This window comes from Ochotona princeps, chromosome 11 (assembly GCF_030435755.1).
Source record: "Ochotona princeps isolate mOchPri1 chromosome 11, mOchPri1.hap1, whole genome shotgun sequence".
In the NCBI taxonomy this organism is placed as follows: Eukaryota; Metazoa; Chordata; class Mammalia; order Lagomorpha; family Ochotonidae; genus Ochotona; species Ochotona princeps.
The window spans coordinates 20,270,822-20,290,400 of NC_080842.1; the positions used below are offsets into that span (position 1 = coordinate 20,270,822).

General features: G+C 38.3%; 1 protein-coding gene across 9 annotated transcripts in view; it reads left to right on the forward strand.

Annotated features, from left to right (window-relative positions):
• Positions 1-19,579, forward strand: part of PCM1 (pericentriolar material 1) — a 90,187-nt gene that overhangs the window by 38,405 nt on the left and 32,203 nt on the right. For all 9 annotated transcript variants that reach the window (XM_058669883.1, XM_058669886.1, XM_004597818.3 and 6 more), the window contains 9 exons: positions 102-231; positions 1,484-1,624; positions 2,077-2,267; positions 3,739-3,942; positions 5,173-5,392; positions 5,489-5,634; positions 6,067-6,257; positions 8,545-8,716; positions 9,316-9,674. In XM_058669883.1, coding sequence (XP_058525866.1) covers positions 102-231; positions 1,484-1,624; positions 2,077-2,267; positions 3,739-3,942; positions 5,173-5,392; positions 5,489-5,634; positions 6,067-6,257; positions 8,545-8,716; positions 9,316-9,674 — 1,754 coding nt within the window. The remainder of the gene's footprint in view (positions 1-101; positions 232-1,483; positions 1,625-2,076; positions 2,268-3,738; positions 3,943-5,172; positions 5,393-5,488; positions 5,635-6,066; positions 6,258-8,544; positions 8,717-9,315; positions 9,675-19,579) is intronic.

A 19,579-nucleotide genomic window follows, 5' to 3' on the forward strand; every position in this document is an offset into this window, starting at 1 on the left:
TAGGCTTGCATTTAATAAAAACTAGGTGCTGTATTGTGTTGTGCTAAATGCTGTCATCAGATTTCATTGGAGTCTGCAATATAATATCAACTTCATTACAGAGAGAAATTTTATGAGGCTAAACTGCAGCAGCAACAGAGAGAACTAAAGCAGTTGCAGGAAGAAAGAAAGAAACTCATTGAGATTCAAGAAAAAATTCAAGCACTACAAAAGGCATGTCCTGACCTACAGGTAGGTAGATTTATTTCTTTCAGTTTGACTAAACAAACTTGATATCACCTGGAAGTACCATGTCTTTTGATTGTAGTGACAGATTTATAATTTTATAATGGATGAAGCGAATAGTCTACAGAAATGTTTTTAGAGGGCATATCTTACTTGTAAATTTCCAGTAGCAAAGATTGCACACAGAAATTGAGTCATCATCAATAATTTATTTATTAACATTTATTTCATTTCAAAGAGTTACAGGGAGGGAGAGACAAACACAGATGGGTCTTCCATTCATTGATTCATTCGCCAGATTATCAGCAATGACCAGGGCTGAACCAGGCCAAAGCCAAGAGCTAGAATCAGTGTCTGGGTGCAGGCGCCCAAGTGGGCCATCTTCAGCTGATTTTCTCTGCGATTAGCAGGAAGCTGGATTAGAAGCAGAGCAGCTGGTACACAAACAGGAGCACATAGGGGTTACCAGTTTCACAAGCGGAAGCTTAGCATACTATGCCACAATGCTGGCCCCCATTCTTCCACTTTTTGAATTAGCTAGCTGTAGATTGAGGATATGTCTAACACTTTTTAAAATGTTATAATTTGAATTTACGCACTCACAAATCAGCACCTCCATCTTTCATTATCCAAAATTACATAACAAGTGCCATACATTTTCGTACATTTTTTAAGTAACATTAACAGGTATAGTATGTATATTACATATACGTACTTTTGCTTAATTACAATGGGTTTTTGAGATTGAACAGAGTTTAAGCTATCTTTGACAATGTATGATATTCAGGTAAAGGACTACTATAGGAAGAGAAGAACAATTCTTTCTTATTTCCTTATTTAAAAAAAATTTTTTTTTCCTTATTGGTTAGTTTTGTTCTTTAGATTTTTTTTTTGTCAGAAGTTAAAAACATCAAATGACGTGTGGCTAAATTAAGCATTGATTTTCCACAATCTTGCTTTACCACTTTATTTAATTCAGTTTTCTCCTTATCCCAAATGTAAATAATGTCCAGAGGAGTCTATGCCAGGGTTGGTTAAATATAAGAAGTCTTACTGTCTGTTGTGTCTGGTGTTTCTCAGGGTTACTATTTATCACCTTTAGCCTGTTCTCATTGATTGTACTTTTGGATGATGTTGGCAGTTGTTCTCTGGTAATATCAAAATACGGCATTAGGGTCTAGAAAAATAAAATTGTACTTATTTAATTAGTATAATTTGTTTTAATACCACATAATAGTTTTTAAACCATTTTTTTTAGCTGTCAGCTTCTAGTGTGGGTAATTGCCCCACAAAAAAATACATGCCAACTGTTACTTCAACACCAATTGTTAATGAAAATGAGACCAGTATAAACAAATCTGGCTTTGAGGCTGAAGATGCTTCAGTAGGAGATAATGAGGTATGTTGCTATGTTGATATTTTAAGTTCTAGTATAAGAACATAAACAAATCTAAACGTGTTTTTAAATGATAGTTTTGTGTGTCTTAGCTGGGGAATAACTTTTTTTTTCTATAGGAATGGATATTGGGATTTTTCTTAAATAGCAATACACTTGATAAAATTATAGAAGGGGCAGCAAGTAGTAATCATTTCAGTTAGAAAGGTGTGGCGTTTTATTAAAATCTGGTAAGAAAAAATAGAACTCTTCTGAATAACTTGTATTTATTTGTGTGCTACTTACATCCATTAAGAATTTGTGATTGTGTAATTCTTATTCACTGAAAATATTATTTTTATCTTCATGAATATCTTGTATAAAAGAATAAAATGAGATTGGAAAGCTTTGTTGGTATTGATAATAGAGTAATACAAATTCAAGTATTTACTTGACTCTGAGTTTTTAAAAAACAGTTGTGGTCAGAAATGCGAAGACATGAAATGTTAAGGGAAGAGCTGCGGCAGAGAAGAAAACAGCTTGAAGCTCTGATGGCTGAGCATCAGAGGAGGCAAGGTCTAGCTGAAACCACATCTCCAGTGGCTGTGTCATTGAGAAGTGATGGATCGGAGAATGTGTGTACTCCTCAGCAAAGTAGAACAGAGAAGTAAGAATGTTGTGTAAATCTTTTAATGTGTATATATGCGTATATAGATAGATCTATATTTATATAATCTACCTAAAACATGTATACAAGGTAGCCACTCTTTCCTTTTGTACCACAGCACAAATCTAGTTCAGTGAGGCTCGTGTTTAAGTAAGATTTTTGTGATCCAATATAACTGAATCCAGGCACTTTCTGTTCTGACTTTTCATAGCAACAGCTTTTTATATACTCTCCTATTAAATTAGTATGATATTTGACCAGTGGCAGTACAGAGTTTCTTGTGTTTATAACCTTACATTTTTAGTTAATATTGAAACTTATTAAAAGACTAGGAGAATATTTTGTAATGTTTTGTGTTAGACCAGAAATAGCCCTTTTTCTGGTATATTGTATACTGTTTGTATGGTTTCTGAGACTCTTAAACACATTTTATAGAACAATAGTTTGTTTGAAACTTCATGTTTAGATTATTTGTGAAAGAGCTGTTCGTCTGTTAGATCAGTTAATTAGCTATGTCGTGATGTTTTGATCTAAAATGATGAAGTTCGCATTTGTTGTGACTTTAACTTTCCATATCCTATGATGATGTTTTTAGAACATTGTATGAAGTCTCACTGTCTTAGAATTCTTTCTATTCTTGGAATTTCAATATGTATCTTATCAAATGGTATTTCAATCTGTTCTAAATACTATACATCTATTTTATTTGGGGAAGAGGATGAATTTCTTTTTCCTTTTTCTTATTTGTTGGTTAAAGATTTACTTCTTTGAAACAGCAACAGAGTGAGATGCATAGAAATCTCCCATCTGCTGGTTCACGCCCCAAATGGCCTGAATAAAGCAGCCAGGTCTGGACCAGGTCAGAGTCAATAGCCAGCAATTCTAAGTATTGAGCCATCTTCTGTTGTTTTCCTGGGCACTTTAGCAGGAAACAGAATAGTACTGTGATATAGGTTGCTGGCCTTGAAAGCACTGTCTTAATCTACCATTCCACAATTGAAGTCCCCTACTTACCTGTTATTTTTACAGGGTTCTGGCTTCAGAACCATGCATCTGGGATTGTGACTTCCGTTAGGATAACTATTCAGTTTTGGTAGCTCTTCAGAACAAATTCAATTGATGGGTCCAGCTGCAGCCATTGCAGATGTTTGTGGGAGCAAACCAACAGATACCTTTCTCTCTTTCTCCTAATCTCTCTCTGGAATGCTTGCTTTTTAAATAAATGAGTAAATCTCTCTCTTTTTTACATTAAAATGTATAGTTTTTTAAAAAAATACATGTTTTTCATGAGTTTTAAGAGGATCTGTCATATGCATAGGTCCAATTTTTTTTTTCCTCAGAGTAAACTTATATTTTTATTCCATTTTCCACAAACTTTGTGAAGTACCTTGGTATGGTTGCTGCATCTAGTAAGTGACAAAGTATTTAGTTCATCTGCAGGATGACATCTTTTATGATTCTTAATCACTAGAACAATGGCAACTTGGGGAGGTTCCACCCAGTGTGCACTAGATGAAGAAGGGGAGGAAGATGGATACCTTTCTGAAGCAGTTGTTCGGACAGATGAAGAGGAGGAGGAGGAAGAACAAGATGCCAGTTCCAACGATAACTTTACTGTGTATCCTCCCAATAGTGTCAACCGTAATTCCTATAATGTAAAGGAACCTAAAAATAGGTTAGTTGCAGTGTTTTACTGTTTTGGTTGATTTCTTTTTGTACCAGGAAGTCCTGCAGTTCTTCTATCCAAATGTCGTACATTTCAGTTCACTTAAGATAGTAGTCAGAAGTAGTTAACACCTTATAAGTAAAAGGGTCCAGTTCTGTTGATTGCCTTCACTGCATATGCCAGTTGCAGGGGCCCTGTTTAAGTTGGATTTGGGCATATGTTGGAGTAATCCCGTTACCCTTTTTGAGGTTTGATAATTCACAATAGCACTTGATGTCTACTTTTTATTATAGAGGATCCAGCTTAGTAACAACAAAATAAAAAATGTGTGTAGCACAATGTATGAGGTGGGTATGTTTGTAGAGCTTCATGCCATCCTTGGTCATACTACTCTCCCAACAGAGATGTGTTCCAGCCTGGAAGCTCTTGGAGGTCTGTTGTTTAAAGATTTTTTAGGGAAGTTTAAATATATAGACATGATTAATAAATCATTGGCCATTGGTGATAGGATTCATTCTCTGGCCTCTCTCCCTTTCCGGCAGCCCAGGGAGATGGATCTAAAAGTCACAACCCTCAAATAACTTTACTGGTTTTTCTGGTGATCATGATACTCCGTTGTGAAGCCATTTAGGGTCCTTCCAAGAATTTCCCTCACCAGCAGGACTCGAAGTGTGATTCTAATGGGCTTGTTTGGAATAATAGAAAACGCTGTCACAGGCAAGATTCCTAGGGTTTAGGAGCTCTGCTATGAGCAGGGACCAAGACTGGATATATTTTTTATTATATCACAAGAGTATTGTTGCCCGACTGGATCAGAATTAATATGTACACTTTCGTCTTTGCTGATGCTTTGTGCATTAAGCAAAAGTAAAACTTGAAGATAGTGAAAAAAGAATTGTTACTAGTGAAAAACTTTATTAATGTGATAAGGTTCAATAGACATAATTCCATTTAATAATGTAATAGGATGTGGCTAAACTTAAAAGAATGAAAAATGGAGATGTGCTTGTATAACAGTGATTTTTCAGAATACAGAATTACATAAACTGTTGAATAAAAACATGAAAGTGACAGTTGTCCAAGGTTACAAATTTAGAATTTTCATCTCTCTATCATGTTTTGTAAATCCTTGACCTTCACACAATATTAACTCAAAGACCAGGGAATCAGGATTTATTGTCATATTTTTAAAACTAACTCATTGCATATAATAATTTAATGCTTTTAATCTTGTATTAGATGGAAGAACAGTCGGCCCTTTTCAGCAGATGGAAATTATCGTCCTTTAGCCAAGACACGGCAACAGAATATCAGCACGCAGCGGCAAGAGAATCTCCGCTGGGTGTCAGAGCTGTCTTATGTGGAAGAGAAAGAACAGTGGCAAGAACAAATTAATCAGCTGAAAAAACAGCTCGAGTTCAGTGTCAATATTTGTCAGACTTTGATGCAAGACCAGCAGGTAAAATTTATTGTGAAAGTAAAATTTTCTCTTCATTTTTGAAGCAGTTTTTTCTTCAATCATCAATAACTGTTATCCAAAATTTTCTTTCAATAGACTCTGTCTTGTCTGCTACAAACTCTTCTGACAGGTCCTTACAGTGTAATGCCCAGTAATGTTGCTTCTCCTCAAGTACACCTTATAATGCACCAGTTAAACCAGTGCTATACTCAGCTAACATGGCAGCAGAATAATGTTCAGAGGTAATCTTTCTTCTTTGAAGTGTTCAAACTATATAGGAAATACTAATACTCAGATATTCATTATCATGTGAGAATTGTATAAGATGTGATTTGTCTGATGCTCTCGTATAATACTGTGGACTGGACTTTGTTTAAAAAATATATCCAGTTATATAGTTACATTGTATGAATTATGTGGTATGTAAATTATACTCTAGCAAATAAACCTATAAATAATTATTTTCTTATATTGATTATCTGACAGAAAGGCTGAAATCAGTATTTGTTTCAAAGGTTACACTATTAAACTAAGCTTCATTAGTAATGCTGTGTGTGAGAATGATCAGGCTGTTTTACATGTTATTAAGTCATTGTATATTCTGTCTGAGTGCACTTGTTATACATGATAATGTATCTGCTTTTTAAAATTACTGACTTCTTCTATTTTTTTAGGTTAAAACAAATGTTAAACGAGCTTATGCACCAGCAGAATCAGCACGCAGAGAAGCGAGGAAGCAAAGACGGAGGCAGCAGTGTACCACATCCTCCTTCTCCCAGCTTATTTTGTCCTTTTAGTTTTCCAGCACAGCCTGTAAATCTATTTAATTTACCCGGGTTTACCAACTTTCCATCGTTTACACCAGGTAGGTGACTAAAAAGCTAAAGGGAAAATATATAAATACATACAATTTCTGGACTTTAACATCCTCTTAGAATGGCGGTTACAAGCCTTGTACAGTGTTTTTGTATTGAAAATTTAAGCTTCATAATAACACTGCTTACAAAATTACTAAAAATGGCTGCTTCAGTTGTATTTGAGGAGAAAGGGAATTGACCTAGTCAGTGGGTGCTATATATTAGGTACTGTGTAAAACGTTAGGAGACTAAGGGCCTGGTGCAATAGCCTAGTGTCTTAAATCCATGCCTTGGGCCCAGTGGCGTGGCCTAGCGGCTAAAGTCCTCGCCTTGAAAGCCCCAGGATCCCATATGGGCGCCGGTTCTAATCCCGGCAGCTCCACTTCCCATCCAGCTCCCTGCTTGTGGCCTGGGAAAGCAGTAGAGGGTGGCCCAATGCATTGGGACCCTGCACCCGCGTGGGAGACCCGGAAGAGGTTCCAGGTTCCCGGCTTCGGATAGGCGCGCATCGACCTGTTGCGGCTCACTTGGGGAGTGAATCATCGGACAGAAGATCTTCGTCTCTGTCTCTCCTCCTCTCTGTATATCTGGCTGTAATAAAATGAATAAATCTTTAAAAAAAAAGACTTATTTTTTTATTGGAAAGGCAGATATACAGAGAGGGAGACACAGAAAGGTCTTTCGTCCACTGATTCCCTCCCCAGTGGCTGCAACAGGCCAGAGCTGAGCTGATCCAAAGCCAGCAGTTAGGAGCTCTTCGGTGTCTCCCATGTGGGTACAGGGTCCCAAGGCTTTGGGCCACCCTCGACTGCTTTCCCAGGCCACAAGCAGGGAGCTGGATGGGAAGTGGAGCTGCCGGGATTAGAACCAGCGCCCATATGGGATCCCGGGGTTTTTAAGACGAGGACTTTAGCCGCTAGGCCACGCCGCTGGGCCCAAAAAATAAAATAAGTCTTAAAAAAACACTTTAGAATATGGGTGAATAATACAGCACATTTCTAGACAGGTTTTGTTTTTATTTGAGAGGTGGAGCGCTCCTGTCTGCTGACGCACCAAGTGACTGCAGTAGCTGCAGCTGAATCAGGCCAAAGCTGAGAGCTGGGAGCCGAGTCAGAGATCCCATAGAGATCACAACAGTCATTGCTCGGGCCATTCTGCACTGAAATTCCACAAGCTGGAGTCTACAGTGCAAGAACTGGGTATCCCCAGTTACTCTGATAGGGGATGTGGGCATCTTAACAGGTAGTTTAAGCAGTAAGCTCAACCCCCCTAGTCCCAGGGGTGCCATGTCGTGTTACAGAGATTAACTGCTTGACTTAAAGGTGAATTCATTGAGCTAAGGCTTTTATTTAAATTTTTTATGTGATCATTATGTGCAAGACATCTAGATACACTGTGTTAGTTCAGAGATGATTAAGACTAATTCTTTAAGAGTTCCAGAGTCTAGTGAGAAAGGTAAGAATATCAATAGATTTTTACAGTGGAATGCTATGGATGCTATAGTAGTAATGAAAAATGCTTGCAAAGTGGTGGTAATCCAGTAACTCCAGAAATGTTGTTATCGAAGCTAAAAAATGAGAAACATTTTCTCTAACAAGCAGGCTTTCTTATCAGTGGAATCATGAGAGAATGAAATGGTGTAATCCCTTAGTGAATTTGGTTGTAGTTAAGTGGGCTAGTTGTGTAGTTTCAGGGTAAGGAAAGAGTAATTCATTTGGCTGAAGAATAACGGCACTTTCTGTGATGTGCAAAGAAATTTGGGGTTTTTAATTTTTGTTTTGTAGTGACGTACACACTGTTGCAGAGTATCTTCCAGTCGCCAGCTATCAGGCATACTGGGACTGGAATGGGTGGCTCTGCAGCTTCGATGTCTATCCTGCTTCTGAAGCTAGTGGAGCACTGGTCATTCCAAATGTGATCTGAGGAGAATAAGCTTAGGTTTTGTATTGCAGACAAAAAGGGGCCACGGCAGGACTGCGAGCAGGAGGGACAATGTGAATTCAGTGTGGTCTCTCACTTGGGTAACGGCCTAACTGCTTGAACCATCACTGGTGCTGTCCAGGGTGAGCATTAGCAAGAAGCAGGAATCAGAAACTTAGCCAGGACTCATTAAGCCGAGGCCCTCCAATATGGGATGTGTGCCCCAGAGGACATCAGTGCCTACCTCTGACAGTCCTCCCTTAGCAGGAATTTTAAGTCAGTGGCTTTAAAAATTCTAAGAAAATTTAAACCGTTGTTTAATTTCATTTTAAGTCTAAAGGGATTGTTCTCTTATTCATTGCTTTTGTTTGACAGGTATGAATTTCAGTCCATTATTTCCTTCTAATTTTGGAGATTTCCCGCAGAATATTTCTACACCTGCCCAACAGCAGCAGCCGTTAGCCCAGAATCCTTCAGGGAAAACAGAGTATATGGCTTTTCCAAAACCTTTTGAAAGCAGCTCTTCAGTTGGAGCAGAAAAACAAAGGTACCTTAAGTAGGATAACTTAATGTTTTAAGAAATGCTATAGAACTGTTTAACTTTATTTTGCATATTTTTCCCCGTACTAAGATGAATATGAATACCTAATTAAGTAGTAAGGGATGCCAGTGTGGAACAGATAAAATTTGGGAAATTACAGCTGACCAGGAAAGCCAGATTATGCTTAGTGGAGAATTATAGTATTGTTAGAATGGCCGGTTGTTCTCAACAATTCTGGTTCTTTTCGAACTGCCTTAGGTGACACAGAGCATTGCATGTTCACAGTTCCTCTCCTGCAGATCTTTCCTAACCCCAACTTGTGTGTTCCATTCTCCTTTGGCTTTTATTTTCCTCTGTGTTCTATTGTGAGTTTTAGATCTTTATTTCTAACTTTTTCCAGTATAAAAAGAGTAGTTTAATGATAATAATCCAAAGTAATTTGTTATATAAACCTATGTTCTTTTTCCTATTTGATATAATTTTTGTAAAATATTTTATGAGTTGTTGACAGTCTTAGTCATCTAAATCAGTTCCATAAACTATATCTTAAATTTTTAGTAAATTGAATTTCTAATTATTATTTTAAAAATACTTGTTTTCACAAGGAGTCAAAAGCAGTCAGAAGAAGAAATGGAAAACAGTAGGACACCATGGTTGTGTGATCAAGAAAGGGAAGTAGAGAAACCATTTGTTAAGACTGGATTTGCAGTGCCTGTAGAAAAAGCTACAAATAGTAACCGCAAAAGTCAATTAGATACAAGCAGGAGAAGACACCAGTTTGATGAAGAGTCATTGGAAAGCTTTAGCAGCATGCCTGACCCAGTAGATCCAACAACAGTAACCAAGACTTTCAAAACGAGAAAAGCGTCTGCACAGGCCAGCCTAGCATCTAAAGATAGAACTCCCAAGTCAAAGAGTAAGAAGAGGAATTCTGCTCAGCTCAAAAGCAGAGCTAAAAATATTGGTAAGTAGTAGTATTTAATTTCAGTATGGTTAGATGTTCTAGCATCTTTTAGGCATTTCACAGTCATTTTTGGTTAATTTTCTGATTTCCAAATGTGAATATTTTAAAATATGGCATTCTTTTTTACATTTTTTTCAAGTTTCTTGTTTCCTATGTATGTGATAACTATGAGCTCACAAGGTATTATCCAAATTTTATAGGTTACTGGAAAATTGTCAGAATTCCTAAGTTTTGCTGTTTCATTTATTATTTTATCTTGTACTACATCCAACTTTAAAATTTTATTTTATTAAATTTTATTTTATTTGAAAGTCAAACATAGAGAGGGAGCCAGGGAGCACATGCATGCTTCTGTCTGCAGATTCAGCACCCAGATTGCCACAAGCCACACCAGGTGCCATTAGCTTCTTCCGAGTCTCCCAAGCTCTTTGGCCATCTTACACTAATTTTCCCAGGCCATTAGTAAGACACTGAGTCAGAAATGGAGGAACTGAGACACAAAGTGCAGCCGTTTGGGAGGCTGGTATTAAGGGCAGTGGGTTTTACCGCTACACCATGATGCTGGACCCGCATCTACGTCTTTAATGATTTTTCCTTAGTTTTTTGGAAGGATCATTTAAAGGAATGAAGACTTCTAAATACTTGCAACTTTTGATATCATTTAAAACAGGTTTGTTTTTAGCCCTTTAGTGACTAAATCCACATCTTACTGAATCTTGCCATTGACTATCATATTAAAGTTCTCTTTTCAGTGTTAGCTGCATACCTCTACAAGAGGTAGATTGCATACCCCCTAAAAAAATAGGTTTCCTGACTTTTGAAAAATGTACTAAGTTTGATACCAGGTTTAAATAGTTTTACAAGCAAATTCTGAAATACTAGAATTGATGAAAATCTTTTCAGTTAGCAAGAACTGAATTTTGGCTATGACCTAGAGAGGTTGCTTTGTGTATAAGGAGCTAATACTTTTGTGCTTAGCAATATAGTATTCTAGGCCTGTGATAAAGAAAATTTGAAAGAAAAATCACTGCATCCTGCCAACACCGTCACAATCTATACAGGTGTAGTAGAACTGCTGATGAATCTTTTAGTGAAAAATAAACTTTGGCAAGCAAGTAGAACTTTAGCAGCATTCATTTTTGAACCATTTTTTTTGGTAGTGAAACTCTTAAAACTGTGGATATAAAATAGAATGCTTGCTCCTTTTTATCATTTAAAGGATTTGTGAAGTCCTTGATTTCTATTCCCTGCCTATAAGAGAAAAATCTGTTTGATGGTCAAATAAGCAGATTTGTACAGGGTGATGACATTTTTTTCTCAGCATACATATTTTCATCCTTGAAATCAGTTTTCCTGTTGTAAAAATTAATCACTTTGTAAATAACCAGTGATCTGAAACCATTCAGATAAGTGCTTACATTTTCTCCAAAATTATTCTTGGCGATGGTTGGGAGAGTGGGTGTGGCTTGTCCCTTTGTGTCTCCCCTTCCCCCAGACACAGGAAGGAAAAAAGAGGATGTGGAAACAATTGTCTTACCCACTTTCCTGTAGCCCTTGACCCTTTGCTAATCAACTATGTAAAGATCATAAAAAAATTTTAAGTATTTATCAATAATTTTGAAACTGCCCCTTTGGATAACTAAATAACTTTTTATACCCTTTGGCCTTGCCTATCCAAAGATGTTTTCTGTCATATGAATAAGTAGAGACTAATATTTCATCTTCCAACATTCTCTGTTCAGCTAGAAGTATGCCAGGATAATGCTTCTTAAACTAATGTTTCACATGCACTTCCTTGAGAATCTTCTTTAAGTGCAGGTTCTGATTCATCTGGACTGAAAAGGACCCAAGAAATTATGTTTGTTTTTTCCCCTTTTTCACAATTTATTTTTTATTTATTTGAAAGCAGAGTTGCAGAAAGGTAGAGCGAAACCATCCACCCACTGGTTTGCGCCCCAAATAACTGTAATAACCAAAGCAGAGCCGGTCCGGAGCCAGCAGCTTCTTCCAGGTCTCCCACATGAGTGAGGAGGCCAAGCACCGTGGTGGTCCTCTGCTGTTTTCTCATTCACATTAACAGGGAGCAGGTTTGGAAGTGAAGCAGGTGGGACTCGAGCCGGTGCTCCTGCTTCACCATTGCACCAGCCCCAAGAAGCCTGCATTTCCAGCAGTTTCATATGCTGCCAATTCTGACTTATAGACTATATATTTTTTATAACTTTTTAGTTTTTTGAAGATTTATTTTTTATTAGAAAGTTAGACATACAGAGGGGAAGATCTTCCATCCACTGATTCACTCACCAAGTGGCTGCAGCGGCCGAAGTTAAGTCAGTCTGAAGCCAGAATCCAGGAGCTTTCTCCGAGTCTCCTACATAGGTGCAGGGTCACAAGGCTCTGGGCCATCTTCCACTGCTTCCCCAAGGCACTGGCAGGGGGCTGGATTGGAAACGGGGCTGTTGATATTAGAACCAGCACTCATACGGGATCCCGGGCTTGCAAGGCAGGGACTTTTGTCAATAGGCTACCACAACGGGCCTTAGACTACACTTCTAAGTAGCAATAAGGAGGTTTTGGTCAGTTTGTGGCCATGTCTTCCAAACCTTAGAAATACTGGTATATTAGTATGTTTTTGAAATGCCTTTATTCTGCAAAATTGTTATTCCTTAAATATAAATCAGCTTTTTTTAAATTTATGGCAAAGATTGACTTTCTAGTCTGTGTACTATCTTTCTTCATATTTTGGCATAAAAATGCCTTCTGGAAACCTACGTGGATATTTGTTCAACAGCAATCCAAGACCCTGTATTACCAATGGTTCCACTTTGCACACATTCACAAAAACATGAGTTGATAATAAAATAGAACCATATGAGGGTATATCAAAGTTTATGCAAAATCCTATTTAAGGAATGGATTTGTTTTTCTGCTAATTTTGAAAGCCATGTGTAATTTTTTCCTAATGAACATTTTCCATATGCTGTGACAGTGTTTTTGTACCCAAAACAGTTTTGCCCCCTGAAAAAGTCATACTTTTCTTCCCAATTTTTTCATTAACATTGTGAAAAATCCTTGTTAATAACAGTCAATGTGCAGTGGGATCAAATTACTGAGCAGAATCCTTGCTACTCCAGATGTGAGCGATGGATGGGCAGCACCCCCGTCCTCTGGAAGGTTATCAGAAAGACAGGACTTTAGGTCCACTTTATCCCAGTATGCTTTTTTTTTTCCTTCAATGTACATTCTAATAAACTGCTGAGTATTTTATGTGAAGATACACACAAAAGTCTGCCAAGTGCTGAGCTAGACTCCTGGGTTTTTGGTGTCCTTGTATAATAGAAACAGTGAAGATTTATTAGAGAAAGATGTTTCTCCTTACCTTGAAAGAAGTGGTAGATGGAGGTGCATGAGAGAAGGTTGAAAAAGCTTCCATGTTGCAGTGGCAGTCATTGAAATTTAGAGTAGTAGGATGAGAGGAACTTGAAAATGAAGAGGATATGAAGAGACCAGCATAGAACAGCTTCAGTTGCTGTTTAAGAGATATATGGGGCTGGCATTATGGCATAATGGGTTAATGGCTCTTTTTTTTTTTTTTTTAAGGTTTTCTTTTTAAAGATTTATTTATTTTTATTTTAAAGGAAGAGTTAGAGAAAGAATTAATGACAGAGAGGTGTTTTGTCCCCCAGTTCATTCTCCAAATGGCCACAATGGCCGGGCCTGGGCCAGGCCAAAGCCAAGTACCAAGAGCTTAGTCTGGGTTTCCCATGTGGGTGCAGCAGCCCAAGCACTGGCGTCAGCCCCTGCTGCTTTCCCAAGCTATCAACAAGGAGTTGGATTGGAAGTGGAGCAGCTGGGACTTGATCTGGCACCCATATGGGATGCCAGTGTTGCAGGCAGGGCCTTAATCTACCATGCTACATCACTGGTCACAAGCTTCACTTTGGGTCCAGCTGCTTGCTAATGCACCTCAGAAAGCAGTGGAAGATGGTCTATTCCTTGAACCTCTACATCCACTCAGGAGACTCAGAAGAAGCTCCTGGTTCCTGGCCTTGACCTAGGCAAGCTCTGGCTGTTGCAGCCATTTGGGGAGTAAACTAGAAGCTGGAAGACGTGTGTGTGTCTATGTGTCTGTTTCCCTCTCTGTAGCTGTGTTTCAAATAAATAAATTTTGAAAAGAGTTACAATAGTTGTACTTTCCCAAATTTACTGTTTATGTGATGTTGTACATGTTGACATATTTCAGAATTTATGTACTAAATCTTTGTGTGTTAAATTTCCCATGAGAACTGATTTTAGCCCTCAGATATTGCTCATGTAAAAATACATATTGCATGTGAAATAAGAATTTATGAAATCACATAAAAATCAACTTTAAACTTTAATTAAAATTAGAATTGAGTATGATTGCCTTCGTAGTTTTTTCAGTTACCAGATCTGTAATTGGTCACACTGTATCAGGCTAGCTCCCTCTTCTGATATTATTAGAGAGGACTAGTTACATATCCAAATTTTTCTCATTCTTTTCTTGGAAAATTGGAATAGGACTGCTAATGTTTCCTGTTGCTGAGGTTGATGTGAAACCAATATCAAGTATTAGGCAAAGCAAGAGCCAACAGATTTCACTAGCACAAGAAAAAAAAGAGTCAACTGTTTTAAATTCTGATAGTTTATCAATTACATAAGCAGAAAAAGGAGGAGTCACTAACGATGCCCAGTGTCTGTTTCCCTTATCCAACCTTTATGAGAGTGAACTTGAAACAATAGGAATTAATGACCGTTGCGGTGTGTCTGATGGAACACTATGTTGCTGAGCAGTTAAAGGTATACTGCCCTAAGCCATTTTCTAGTCTGATGTGTGCTCTTGGAATGAATCAGAAAGATCTCAGGTTCATCAAATCCAGAGTGGAGATGAGAACCTCTAGCATGCCAGCCTCCCTGGCGAAGAACAAGACGCAAGAAACTGCCTATAAAGAGCTCCGTGTTCCAGGAGGATTCTATGGCTTTTTGCCAAGTTGTTGACTAACCTGTGTGGCCTCTTTGGACAAAGTTTCATCTGTAGCTATTTGGGTGGGAGACTGGGTATGTACCTTTTTTGAAGATATCTATTGCAGTTTCCAAAGGTATTTTGTGTATGCCACATAATGTATATTTGAATTTGGTTAAAATTGAGTACTTTCCATGTGAGATAGTAATGGCAGCCAAAAGCTTAATTTTGTTTTTATGAATACTCTTTTCAGAATAATATACTTTAGATTTTTGTCGACAATATTGTGTGCTATTAATTTAAATGGACTACATATAACACTGTCACATGAGCTTAAATATCACTTTTGACAATGATATTGTTTTACTGGACTTGTTCTACATGAAAATCAATAATTAAGACTATTTTCAGTAAGTTTCATACAGGGTGAATGGAAAGGCTGGACTTCAGACTTGGAGATAAATTAAGAAACTAGGGACATAAATTTTGTTTTGATGCGGTCCTTACATGAATAATGGTTTTAGAAACAGAAAGGGAGGGTTTAAAGCAGATAGAATATATTTTTTAAAGATTCTATTTATTTGAAAGGCAGAGTTACAGAGAGAAAGAGATAGCAGATCTTCCATCTGTTGGTTCACTCCCCAGATAGCCACAACAGACAGGGCTGAGCCAAGCTGAAGCTAGGAGCCACATGCTTGCAGGGCCCAAGGACTTTTGCTGCTTTCCCAGGCACATTTTCAGGGATCAGGGGACTATCCAGGACTTAAAACTAGCAAACAAAGACTTAACCTTTATACCACAATACAGGATATTACAGAGAATAAATTGATCATATCTTGAGAATTTGTTACTAAGCTGAGCATCTGCTATGACCTAGAGCCTATAAGCCATAAAGCATTGGGCTCGTTCTGTATCTGGACAAACAACAGAGCAGGAAGAGATCCTTTCAGCCCTTCCTGTTTGGGGCCCTTTCCCTCAGTCTGTAAGAGCAGCTGTCTTTTGCCATTTCTAGATGCTTTTGGTCAGTTGTTTTTGTTGAATAGGCAGGCATCAGTCGTTCCTACTCTTACATGAGGTAGAGTGTTTTTCCTTTGTCACCTAAGAGACGAGAAAATACTGTCTTGTTGGGGAGGACAGCTTGCTAACTGATAGGTGCTTGACCATGGAGAAGAGATCTCCAGTTACTCTATCCACCACTAAAGCCATTCAGCATTTGGGTCCAATTCTGAGGGGATAGATTAGAGTCCTGACAAGGCCTGTGACTGTAACACTGCATGTAAGAAGGACCTGGAGCCAGAGAAGACTTCGAAGCACACCACTAGAAATGGCGACACCACTAGGAAAACAGACTGAACACGATAGGGTACGTAAGCAGATTCAGTTGTAACAGATTCTTCAGAATTAGAAAAAAAATGGCTTTAACTTCTGTTTAGGTTACTTATAAAAGAGGACAAATATTATTAAGTTCCAGATGACCTAGAAATCAAGCGATAGGCAGTGTACAGTACCAAGGGATAAAGGGGAAAAAGATTAGAGCCATAAGGGCAAATCTGGACCATCTGATGTGTAAGGAGTTCTCAAGGAGAAAAAGGCAGACGGAGAAGCAGTAATTAAATACACAATAAAGGAGATGAAGGAACACTAGAGACGAAGAACAGCTGACTGTCGTGTCCACCCAGCGCTCAGGGACACATGTGTATCTATGTCTGATTTCCTTCAGTTTCTGAATCCTAGAGGAAAAACCGACGTCTCCTAGCTCTCCACGTGAGACAAACAAGTTACATACAAAGAAAAAGGACAAAATTGACATCTGGCAATCTTAGCACACTAGTAGAAGTGAAAGAAAAGTGGAGTAACCTAGACATAACAATCACAAAAGTTCTTGGGATCAGGAATCCTGTACCTTACCAGTCTGGATGCAGAGAACGCACTGGTTTGTTGAGGAGTGCTAGCAGAAGCAGTGTGTGAGTCTGAACAGCCATCCTTTAAAATGGGAAGGTAGAGAGGAGAGGTAGCAGTGCAGTAAAGAATACAGATCTCTCTCACGAATGAAAACTGGAAAGTAATGTAAAATAAGAGCAGATTGGATCTGCCAGTGCAGGTAAAGAATATTAGACTGTGATCGCTAGAATTTATTTTGGAAAGGTGGTCATAGTTTGTTACCAGAAAATAACATAATTATACCAGAAAGACAAAAGTCACACTTTTCCTAGCAGTGTATTAAATAAAAATTTGAAGTCGTTCCTAATGAAAATTCTGAAATGATCATAAGAAGGCAGTTATTTAAAGATAATATTAAAGGCAGTTAGCCACAGTCAATTTACAATGCAAATTGTTTGTTTAAAAAAGCTATTTCTGTTAACATTAGGGACTAAACACCACTGTTTAGTATTGTTCAGAAAGCCTTATGCTAAGAATTTGTTGGGCCTGACGCGATAGCATAGCAGCCAAAAAATCTCACCTTGAATGTGCCAAGATCCCATATGGGCGCCAGTTCTAATCCCAGCAGCCCCGCTTCCCATCCAGCTTCCTACTAGTAGCCTGGGAAAGCAGTCGAGGATGGCCCAAAGCCTTAGGACCCTGCAGCCACATGGGAGACCCAGAAAAAACTCTTGGCTCCTGGGTTTGGATCATCTCAGCTCCAGCTCTTGCAGCCACTTGGGGAATGAACCATCAGATGGAAGACCTTCCTCTCTGTCTCACCTCCTCTCTGTATATCTGCCTTTCCAATAAAAATAAATAAAGAATTTTTTTAAAGAAATTGAATTTCAGGAAAGGAAAAACCAAATTTCACCTTTTTAAAAAAAGATTATTTATTTTTATTGCAAAGTCAAATATGAAGAAAGGAGAGACAGAAAGATCTTCCGTCTGATGATTCACTCCCCAAGTGGCCGGAGCTGAGCCAATCCAAACCCAGAGGCCAGGAATTTCCTCCAGGTCTCCCACACAGGTGCAGGGTCCCAAAGCCTTGGGCTGTCCTTGACTGCTTTCCCAGGCCACAAGCAGGGAGCTGGATGGAAAGTGGAGCTGCCGGGATGAGAACCGGCGCCCACATGGGATCCCAGTGCATTTAAGGTGAGAACTTCAACCACTAAGCCTCTGCACCGGGCCCCAAATTTCACATTTTAAAAAATGATTTATTTGTTCTAAAGGTAGCGTTATATAGAGATTTTTTGCATACTGGTTCACCCTTCAAGTGGTCAGTGTCTGGAGCTAAGCCCGTCTAAAAACAGCAGACCAAACACTGAACCTTCTTTCACTGCTTCCTCAAGCAAATTACCAGGATGCTGACCAGTGGAGCATCTGGTACTTGAATTGCAGCCACTTGCATGGACTGTATGTACTTACACCACAGCACTGGTTCCATCACATTTTTTTTCTAATGTTATTTGTATATTTGAAAACCCAAGGCACAATTTTCGAAAATAACTGCTAGAATGAACAAAGTAAACTGTTTGAGTGGCTGATTAAAAAAATAGATATTTTTCAGTATTATTGTTAAAACTGAGCAGAAATGGTAGTTGAGGAATATGTTCTCATAGCAGTACTAAAAGTTACTGAATGCAAATAAAACTTCAGAAGTAAATGTAACTGAAAGTACTAGTTTTTTTTTTCAAGGTTTATTTTTATTGAAAGGCAGATTTACATAGAGAAGGAGAGAGGGAAAGATCTTATGTCCCTTGATTCATTCCCCAAGTGGCAGCAACAGCTGGAGCTGAGCCGATCCAAAGCCAGGAAGCCAGAGCTTCTTGCGTGTCTCCCACATGGATGCAGGGTCCCAAGGCTTTAGGCCGACCTTGACTGCTTTCCCAGGCCACAAGCAGGGAGCTGGATGGGAAGTGGGGCAAATGACATGAAAGGACACCCGTGTGTGCAAGGCGAGGATTTAGCCACTAGGCCACAGTACTAGGACCAATACCGATGATTTAAAAACATTGGATAAATGCAAAAACATAAAATTATTAAGGATCAGTAATCTCCAAATAGAATTTATTCCAGTTCGAGTCTTTATGGTTTGTTTTTATATTGAAAGAGGGAAAAAACAAAACCCAGTGCTTAAATGGAAAGACACAAGAACAGGCTTAAAAAAAGAGAAAATAGGTAGTTCTAGCCTAACCAGATATTTAAATTCTGTGGCTAAAAAAATGAAATTGCCTTGGAAATAACAAAGTTAAGCAGATAGAATATTAAAAAAATAAATACAGTGGGGCCCAGCATGGTACATAGCCTAATGGCTAAATATTCACCTTGCATGCGCCGGGATCCCATATGGGCACCAGTTCGTGCGCTAGCTGCTACACTTCCCTTTCTGCTCCCTGCTTGTGGCTGAGAAAGCAGTGGAAGATGGCCCGTAGCCTTGGGACCCTGCACCAACGTGGGAAACCCGGAAGAATCTCCTGGCTCTTGGTTTCAGATCAGCTCAGTTCTGACCATTGCAGCCACTGGGAGTGAGATAGGGTATAGAAGATCTTTCTCTCTGTATATCAACCTTTCCAATAAAAATAAATAATCTTCAAAAATATATAAATAATTTTTAAAAATAAGTTTTTTTAAAAAATGAATAAATACAGTGATTTAATATAATGATGAATATGCAATTTGGTTCAATCAGGAGGTTATAACCAATTGTATACATGTAGAGTAAAAATCATAAAAGCCTTCCTTTTACCCATACCAAAATAAATGCCAAAAAATGCATAACTTGGAATATGGAAGTATGTATAAACTTACAGTTAGGTAAGTTTATGTCATGCTACACACATATGTTCAATGTCCATTGCCTGTCTGTCTGCTAATGGAGATTTACATAGATTAAATTCCTGAATGTAGTGATGTTGAAAAATTGTCAACTTGGAGACTAGTACAAAGTTTAGGTTGTATGAGGTCTGCCATATAGGATGCTTTGAATGGGATATATATGTTA